This window comes from Medicago truncatula, chromosome 7 (assembly GCF_003473485.1).
Source record: "Medicago truncatula cultivar Jemalong A17 chromosome 7, MtrunA17r5.0-ANR, whole genome shotgun sequence".
Lineage (NCBI taxonomy): Eukaryota > Viridiplantae > Streptophyta > Magnoliopsida > Fabales > Fabaceae > Medicago > Medicago truncatula.
The window spans coordinates 24,728,856-24,739,369 of NC_053048.1; the positions used below are offsets into that span (position 1 = coordinate 24,728,856).

Genomic DNA, 10,514 nt, shown 5'->3' on the forward strand with positions numbered 1-10,514 from the left:
ATGGTAGAGTTTTGACTAATACATGCAGGCCATATTTAGATTGAGTTTATGCAAATAAATAAATTTTTATATTAATTCATAAGTTTTTACTAAGAATTTTTTTATCTTCATAACTTGTTTTTCATAAACTATCTTAACAAGTTTATTTAAAAAAAAAATATTACCTTAACAAGCTCATGAATAATAAATAAAAGCTTCTTTATTTGCATAAGCTCTTCTACATAAGCTCAATCCAAACGGGCCTTAAGAATAATTTATAGAATGAATATTTTATATTCTAATAGGAACCTCTCCTCTCTTCCTAGGATAGTCTCCTTTATCCGTAGGAAAGACAATAAATGTGTTGATTGACTAGCTAAGTTTGAGGCTAAGCATGTCGACCCGTTGATAAATGGGTTTCTCCTCCACCACAACTAGTTCTCACAATTTTAGCTTACTCCTGTGAGGTCTTTAGATAGCGAGTAGATTAGGATGTTTGTCTTTCTTTTTCCTATTGATAAAAAAATGACAACAATAAGTTAATAAGATAAAAGATATAACTTTAATATAAAAAAAAAACGTGTTTAAAGGTATAATTGGAATAATAAAAAAGTGAACCCTTTTGTGGATAGTTAAAGTGCTCCATGGAAAATTGGTTCTGGATTTAATATTCCTATTGTTGGAGAGACACTGATAGGGGCAGGTTCCAACATCCCTCTTATGGGCCCTGACACCTTGCCTCTTCAATCGTATTCAATGGAGCATTTGATTGATCAAGGATCTACATCTTGGAATGAACGCTAGTCTGATACTTGTTTGTGACAAAAACAACTCGAAACATCTTAAAAACTCCTTTGTACCAACAAATGACTACAAATAGATTGGTTTGGAAGGCTGGGAAGAACGGATGCCACTCAGTTAGAAGTGCCTACCACATTTGTATCGAAGATATTGCCACTAATGCCTATTTGGGGAAACCAGGATACTATAGTGGTAGATGGAGTTGTTGATTTTGTTCTCTTGGTCGACGACGATGATGACAGCGGCTGAGGATGAGGTTTCCGTTACCGGAGAAGATGATGGCCATTAGAGGAGTTGCGATTTCTTTGATTTTAACATGACTGGTTTTTTGTTGGTGTGGTGCGTGGTGGAAGTGAGTGGTGGGGGTGGGGAAATAAAAACGGTGGAGAATTGTTTTTTTGTGGATGAGTTTTTTCTTTTTTTTTTAAATGAACTGTTGTTTTTAGAAAGATGAGATGGCTTATAATATTATTTAATTGTGACAAGTGGAGTGGTACAAGAGTGGTATGTCGATCTAAGGGTGTTCATGTATCACCATCAATTTAAATGAATGGATATCGTTTTGTTTTTGCCAAAAAAAAATGATTGTTGAAAATTAAAAATAAAATGCCTACACGTGGCAAGTGTTTGACGTTAGGAAAACGAAACATAACAAGCTTAACAAGCATAATTTGATATAAATAACATACATCAGACATAGATCAAGCTTTTGATCCCTGCATAGTTTGAGTAATACATACAAAGTCTTATTCTTCTTCAAATTCATCTTATTCTTCTTCAACTTCCTTTTTCCCCGCTTATTTTTTATGACACAAAGTCTTCTTTTCAAATACAGACAAATTCCATGTTCTAGAATGCTATATATTTTTAGTATGACAGAACATTTAGGCATATTTTTAAGGATAAACAATAACCTTTCCTATTTTAGAAGGTCTTGTTTTGGTTGAATCAAGAGGGAAGAAAAAAGGGTATAGTTCATATCTAACATAACAAGAACTATACAACACTCTACAACCTTTACGATTGCTACAAAAAGTTTGAAAATTGTTCACTGCAATAGCCAAACATTGAGCACAAGAAATCTCATCAAGGTCCCTAGTACATTGAACCAATCCATAAAGTGTCACAAATGGTGACAACACAGTTTTTCCCTTTCCAAGCCCTTTATTTTTAACCATAACAGCTTCTCCTCTTATTTGATCCATTAAATTTCCAAGTTTCTTGTTAAAAACTTCAGAATCAGTTACATTTTCAACATTGAAATAAAATATACCAAAAGATGTATCAACTTCACCAATGAAACTCTTGTTACTATACCTTATAAAACAATAATCATACCAAATTCTTGCGTCGGCTTGGTTCGGACAACGTTGTCGGATTTGTTTTGTCGCATCTTGAATACAATTGGAGCAATCTTGTGTATTAATATCTCCTCTACATTGAGCTAAGCCATAAACTTTTTCTTTGCTATTACCATATGTTGTAGCAACAAAGAAAGTTGAAGGAGTTTGAAGGGCTAATTGAGACAATAGTTTATCAATATTAGTTGATAATTTTCCTCCAGTGCTAATGTTTGTGTTTTTATTGCAAAATTCCCCTAAAGGGTCTTCTGATTTTGCACTTGAAGTGCTTAGAATTAATAAGAAAACAATTTTGTATAATAGATACATGTTTGGTTTTCCTTGTGAAATTTCATAATGTTAGTGCTTTTTATGAAGGAAAATGAATGTGGGTGATAGTGGAATGTGGAACCATTCAGCAGATAATTTTGACTTATTATAATGCTTGTTGGCTGTTGCATCCTCCACCACTATTGTGGGAAGAAAAATTAAGCATGATTATTAGTAGGTTTTTGTTGATCTTTTGTAGTTAGCATTTATAATGATAACGACACTCATTAGACTTTATGTGAGGAAAAATTGATATGTAAATACAAATATCTTTGGATTAATAGAATGTTCTCTAGAATAAAGCATATAAATGTGATTAACGGTGCTTTACCTCCGTAATATAAGTCATTTTTGGATTTGCCTCAATTTTGTTTTTTTTTGTTTGGATTCGCTTCTTGTATAAAAAATTTGTTTCAAAATATCCCTTAGGTCATCTAACTGTACAGAATCGATGATATAGCAGGGGGTAAACCGAAATTCGCTCAAATTATCAGGGGTGAACCAAAATTTGCTCAAATTATAGGGGGTAAACCGAAATTTTCTCAAATCACAGGGGCAAAATTTGCCATGAAGGTCCAAAACCAAAAAAATAAAATTTTACAAGGACGAAAAAAAGATTACAGAGTGAAAAACCGAAAATGACATATATTAGATGCGGATAAAACATTATTAACTCTAGAAATGTTCTAGAAGCTTTATGACCATTTAAGTTGCTTCTAACTCCTTTTTATTTTTTTACTTGTGATGCTTCATGATAAGACTCTCACTAATGATACTCTATTTTTAAAAAGGAAAAGTCACTTATGTTATTCGTCTTTTCCCTCCATATTTATTCATTTTCATTCCATAATTTCTCTCGATTTTAGGTCTAAAGTCACCCAAACATAGAGATTGAATTCAAAGTTAAAGAATCCAAATTCTTAAGACTCTTGATGCCACCCTGGTTCGAACTTGGAATGAGGTGGAATATTACTATTCACTACACCCAATTTCATTTTGAATTTTGATTGTCTTGCTCTTGATAAATTTGAATATTCTTAAACAAAATACTCTTGTTTTACAAGTACACGTGGCATCCTATTAGGGAAAGAATCATAATTGCATTTAATGTTTTCTTTCATCTACAAACCAACATGTTTTTTTTTAGGGAATATACACACCAAAATATCAACTGCTAAAATTCGGACGATTATTTATTGTACCATGATTGCAACCAAAAATTTTGGAAAACAAAGGGGTAATGAGTTTCTCGAATGCAACCGAAAATTATGGAAAACAATGGGTAATGGTTTTCTTATTTTTTTATACGTAACATTGTGACCTTATTGTGACTATCAAATAAAAAATTTATTGACAATTAATCAACTTTAAAAATTGTTGTTTTGTTTTTTGAAAATTTTAGTATTTGTAAAATTGTTGCTACATTGTTTAAATTTTTTAGTGTTCGAGTTTATAATTTGACGCTACGATATTTGATAGTCACAAATTTTTTTTAAAGGTACACGTGGCAACTTATTACTGAAAGAATCATAATTGCATTTAATGTTTTCTTTCATCTACACACCAACATGTTTTTTATTTTTTGAGGGAATATACACACCATAATGTCAACTGCTAAAATTTGGACGATTATTTATTGTAACATGATTGCGCATCAACTTTTTACGCCATTAACTTTTACGCATCAACTTTTTCAATCTCATTTATTGTATTTGAAAGCAAATAATGCATTTTTTATTTCTTACTATTATTATTGAGTCAGGAGGATTCGTGTTTTTATATCTTGCATGAATTACAGGTTTATCATCAATCCGAAATTTGAATCAAGCAAAATATAACGATTCATCTATACTGGAAGCTTATTTTACTCTCAACAATTAAATAGATTTACGGATTTGCACAACAGTTTTTACTTGATTGATATTTGCATGATTGTAAGCAACGAAACTTCTCCTTAAAATTTCCTCCACGGTAGAATCAGTTTAGTTGAAATTTTTGAAAGTGATCTCTATCACCACCCATCAACATATTACCTTCAATCCACCTGCATTATTCACTTTGTCATTGAATTATATACATCATGTTTTTATTTTAGAGAAGTATACATCTATAACATGCAATCCAAGCACCCATTGCAGCATTCTTACTGAAAATATATTGTTGTTCGATACTTTACTTTTACTTTGACATATGTCAGTACCCTATTATAGAAATAAATTTTAAGTTCTTATCTTTGCAAATGAAGTGGTAGAAGAGACACCAAGTGATCATGAAGGATGGAAAACATATATTTTATGTTACATATTCTAATTGTAGTCAAAAGCTTTACTATTATATTTTACAGAGAACTTTATTCTGGATAGAGCAAATGTATCGGTCTAAGTTTTTCTTTTCTTTTTGGGGGATATCAATTAAAATCAAACATTTATAACAAGTTTTGTTTTTTTATAAACAAGGAGAGAGGACAAACATCAATGACATCATCGACATCCCAACTAAGTTGGCACCCCGAGAGACCTCCATCCTATGCTGTCAGACTCTAAAAAATTTATTAAAAAAGGGGAAACAAATACATTTATAACAAGTAGTTATATGATAAGATTTGGTTTAAACATGATTTTGTTGAAATCAATAATAAAGAGTTGAAAATACTTAGCAAGAGTATTTGGTGGGACAAAGATAACAGCTCTGTTCGTTACTCCATCTGTTTTAAAATGAATGTCACTTTAGTCAAAAAAATTTGGTTCAAAATGAATGTCACTTTCAGTTTCCAATGCAATAATAACTTTTTCACTTTCAATTGTACCCTCCAATTAATATTCTGCACACTACTTCCAAAGTATTACTTTTAAAACTAATCAATAGTTAATAAGGATAATTTGGTAAAATAATCATTCTATTTCTTTTAATCATTGCATTTCTTAATATGTGTGTAAACACCTAAAACGACACTCATTTTGAAACGGATGAAGTATTTTTTTTAGTGTCTACAAAAATTTTGGGCACACAATTTTAGCCACTATTAAAACTAATTTAATTTAGGGAATTATTAAAACTAAAATTTTTATGCTCTATAGAACATCATCCTCTCGAAAATAAAATGTTTATAACAATATTTAAATTTCATGATTTAACACTAACTTTAGTCCGGAAAATGTTTTTTGGTTATAATCCCAATGATTTAACAATAACTTTAGTCCAGAAAGTTATAATGTTTTTTTGGTTATAATCCCAATAAGTGTTTTTTGTTTAGGTTTTATCCTCCAAATTCAAAATTGGCTATTTTAGTCCCTGACTAAAATAGAATATGTAGCCCAATATAATCATGTACCTAATAAGTTGTCGTTATTGACTAAAAGAAATATTTTTTGAAACAAAAAAAAAACTTGCAAGGATTAAAAAAACATTATAAATGCAGGGACTAAAATTTCGTATTTTTTTGATATGTGATTAATTAAATATTATTTTTAAACTTCAAAATTTAAAGAAAAAAGTAACGAAAATTTGAACATAAAAGTGAAGTTATGATATCATTTTTTGCCGATGAACTTTTAAATAATGTTCTAAAAGTAGAACTTTTAAATAATGCTCTAAACGCAACTTTAAAAAACATTCCAAACGCATATTGATTTAACAGGAAAGACTAAAATGGTGTGCATGATAATTATGTATGACTAAAAATAAATTAAAAATATGTACGTACTAAATTTAGAAAGATATTATTTTGTAGAGACTAAAATATTTAACATTAAAAAATATTTATTACATTAAATTTACACCATAACTATGGACTCATCATAGAAAACAGAAAAAATATGAGGGGTACTTTGTGTAGATTAAAAAAAAATAAGCAGGGAGCATTAACTTGCATCATTGACATTCATGTTTGTTATTTGTAGCCCTTAATTTTATTTTATTTTTAAACTAGAAGAAAGGCAGGGTGCCACTCCTCAAAATATATTAGCCAAAAAAAGATAGATACAAAAAGAGAGAAGGGGGATTATACCAAAACCTTCTCAAGAGTGATTAAACCTAAAATTAGGCCAACCTAGCCTATTTTTAATATAATCACTCCTTACTTGTGTAGTTAAAGAGTAATAATAAACAAAAACATCCAAAGTTAAACCAATGTTGGCAAGGGCATCTGCACAAATATTGCCCTCCCTATATATATGAGAAACTATAAAGTTCATGTTAGAAGTTAACCTAATGCAGTTACACCATAAAAACATCCAAAGTTACACCATCTGTAGCCCTTAATTAAACGAAATAAAAAATATTAAAGTATACTGTAAGGAAAAAACGATGTGCTATCGAAATTTAAATAATTGAGGTTACTTAGAAAAAACTATTGAATATTTTATTTATTTTTTAAATAAACTAAATACAAAAATGTTTTAAGTTTTTTATTATTGTTTCACATCCATTTTTTAAAAAGGAATATTTCATGTACTTAAAAAAATTATCGCTAAATTTTCAAAAATAAATATCATTAAATTTCGAATACTTCAATAATTTTTTTCTTTTTTTGTGATTTTTTTTCTTCATATTATTAAGTTTAATCATGATAAAGAAAATTAAGAGTCATTAATATGGCCATTTAAATTAAAATGATCCGATTAAATTCTCATTTATTGGGTCAGATGAAAAAAAATGTTATTTAAATTATACCATTATATGATATCATGTTTTGAATCACTATTTTATTTATTAATACTAATAATAACATTCCAAATCAAGGTTGTCTCGGCTAATAATGAGTTTACTCAACCTCAAGGGTGTGGATTCAATCCCCACTATTAGCGAGATGATCACTTTGATGGGGAGAAACTTTGTAAGTGCTTATTGAGTCATGAGACATATCTTGATCTTGATGTGTCCTCCAGAGTCTAACTCACCTAAAAAATTTAATTAAAAAAACAAAATTTTTTTTAAATTGTAAATTGTAGATTATAATAGTAGTCTTTGAAAAGCCTCAATTTATTTTATGAAAAATTAAGGGTGTGTTTGTTTCAAGGAAAGAAATTACATTCCTTGAAACGACATTTCTACCCATTTGTTTGGTAAAAATTTAGATTTCCTGAAATATTTTAAAAATTAATTAATTAAAAAAGTAAAAATGGAAATAAATGTTAATGGTAGTGAGAATTTATAGCAAGTTGATTTTTATTATCATGAGAATTTTATAGCAAGTTGAGTTTTATTATCATGAGAATTTTAGAATCTCATCCTTTAAACATGAGAATAACAGTAGAAAAAAAAAAGTGTAAATAACATATAACATTCATGGGGATAAATTTTCAAAACATGAAACAAACATGAGAATGTAGCATTTCTAATCTCACATTCCTAAGAATCATATTACAAACCTTGAAATAAACACACCCTAAAGTCTCCTTGACATATTCTAAAGGAACTTTTTAAAAAAATAATAATAATAACAAACACAATTTAAAAGGAGAATTGAATGATATCCAAAATTAAATATTAGCAATAACGCAGTGATTTTGTAAATTTCAATTTTACGAATTTTCAACAATTTTTTTATACAATTTCTTTAGGGGTCCCCCACAAAAATTAAAGAGAGATAGGATGCTTCTATAGTCAGCCTTCGCTACAAGCACCTTATTTATTTGCTCCACAATGGGGGTGTTTATTTATTATGGTGCTAAATAGGTGAAGCATCCACCATTGTGGATAGTCTTAGAGATAAAAGAGAGCTCAAAAATATATTTATATTTACTTATCTCCAAGGATACTTGATGAGTCATTTATTGACTATTTTAATATGCTTTTTAGTTTAGTTTTATTTAGATTTTATATAATTTTATATTAGTAATATTTTCTTTTTAGGATAGTTTACTTTAAATTGCATTTTATTATATTTCAGGAAAGAATATTGGATGGATTGAGTCTTAGAGCAAAAGAAAGGGACTTGGAGCCGATTGGACACAAAAATATGAAGATTGAGAGACAAAATATGTCTCCCACAAGTCAGAAGCTTGGCACGGCCCGTGCTAGCCTAGGCACGGCCGTGCCACCCTCCAGAGTGTCTTTTGCTGCTTTTGCTTAGATTTTAAGCTACTCTATTTTTAGCCCAAATGTAATAGCTTAGATTTTAAGTCGATCAAATGCTATAAATAGAGTAGCCATCCATCACAAATGTTCATCTTTTACTTGGAATTCAATAAGTGACAATTGCTTTTCTAATTAAAGTTCTTTTCTTTTCCTTTATTTTCTTGTCATTACTTTTATGTTTTCTCTCTTCTCTCCCATGTCTACGATGAACATGAGTGAGTAGACTTCTCCTTGTCTTGGGATTGTTGGATAAGTCTAAATGACATAATCCTAATCAAACCAAGCTCTAAGCCTTAATCTTATGTAACCCTAATTTCTTATCTGAATTCACCGTCTTAACATGGATCAACCATTATCAAACTGTGGAAACGAAAGTGGAGGGTTTGATAATTGTTTATCCATTATTCCAAATATCAATTCATAAAACGAAAGTGGAGCTTTGATATTCGAACAAGTGAATTCAGACAAGGATTGCAAAGTCAGCGAAATAGGCTTTGCAATCTTTGAGACATATAGTTTCGATCTTCAAGAGAACTAATAACAATCAAGTCAGCGAAATAGGCTTGGTTGTTAGAGGAACCAAAATCTAATAGTAATCAAGTCAACAAAATAGGCTTGGTTGCTAGAGGAACATAAGAGAAACTGTCTTGAGAAATTAGGTCTAACATAACATTATAAGCTTATAGTTTTGGTTTGAGAAGGACTTGTTATTTAGATGAAACCAACGATCCCAAGGCTCTTTTTATTATTATTATCTTTCAAACGCTTGAAAACCCCGAACTTACAATTCTCTTATCTTCTAATCATCTCTAAAGGTTAATTGAATTAAACTACTCCCTGTCGGAACGATACTCTTTTAATACTACTTCGGTAAGACCGTGCACTTGCGGTTTTATCTCATCAAGTTTTTGGCGCCGCCGCCGGGGAGTAAACTAATTTGATTAACTCTTTCCTTGTGATTAGAACTCTCTTCTCTTCCTCTTTTCTTCTACTTCTTTCTTTTGTTTTACCACTAACTTCTTGGGTTCTCGGTTTCCTATGCGAAGAAGTAAAAGTCTTGGAGAATTTATTCCTGAGATCGAAAGATTTTTGCATAAGAAAAAGAGAGAGGCACAAAATAATACTGCTATGGCTGAACGCACTCTCAAAGAGTATGCTACTCCTTCAACGGAAGAGCCACAAGCTATTATCGTGTACCCAACGGTTGCGGGTAATAACTTCGAAATCAAGCCTGCACTACTCAATTTAGTGCAGCAAAATCAGTTTTCTGGATCACCCACTGAGGATCCAAATCTCCATATTTCTTCCTTTCTTAGACTTAGTGGCACCATAAAAGAGAACCAAGAAGCCGTAAGACTTCATCTCTTTCCCTTTTCCTTAAGGGATAGAGCTAGCGCTTGGTTCCATTCCCTAGAAGTCGGTTCCATTACTTCATGGGACGATATGAGGCGAGCATTCCTCGCCCGATTTTTCCCCCCATCTAAAACCGCTAAGCTTAGAGACCAAATCACGCGTTTCAATCAAAAAGATGGGGAGTCTCTCTATGAGGCGTGGGAGCGTTTCAAGGAAATGCTTAGACTTTGTCCCCACCATGGCCTAGAGAAGTGGCTTATAGTCCACACGTTTTATAATGGCTTGTCATATACCACTAAGATGTCTGTTGATGCAGCTGCAGGTGGAGCTCTAATGAACAAAAACTACACGGAGGCTTATGCTTTGATTGAGGACATGGCTCAGAATCACTACCAATGGACCAACGAGAGAGCCGTCACCACTCCTACTCCCTTTAAGAAAGAGGCAGGTATATACGAAGTCTCTGAATATAACCACCTTGCTGCTAAGGTTGAGGCATTAACCCAAAAAATTGAAAAACTTAATGTTAAAGCTGTCCCACCTTCTTCTGCATCCCCTCCTTGTGAAGTTTGTGGTATAACCGGTCATATAGGTGTTGATTGTCAGTTAGGTAGTGCTGCGAATATTGAGCAA

At 31.2% G+C, this 10,514-nt stretch overlaps 1 protein-coding gene and 1 non-coding gene across 2 annotated transcripts; both read right to left on the reverse strand.

Moving 5' to 3' along the window:
• Positions 1-1,424: 1,424 nt before the first annotated feature.
• Positions 1,425-2,526, reverse strand: LOC11436499 (cysteine-rich repeat secretory protein 55). The gene has a single exon (XM_003622720.4). It carries the CDS (start codon positions 2,448-2,450, stop codon positions 1,677-1,679), a length of 774 nt encoding a protein of 257 aa, XP_003622768.1. The 5' UTR covers positions 2,451-2,526; the 3' UTR covers positions 1,425-1,676.
• A 7,493-nt stretch (positions 2,527-10,019) lies between these two features.
• LOC112416917 (small nucleolar RNA R71) lies at positions 10,020-10,126 on the reverse strand. The gene has a single exon (XR_003007428.1). It is a non-coding gene; the product is annotated as a small nucleolar RNA R71 (small nucleolar RNA).
• Positions 10,127-10,514: the final 388 nt, after the last annotated feature.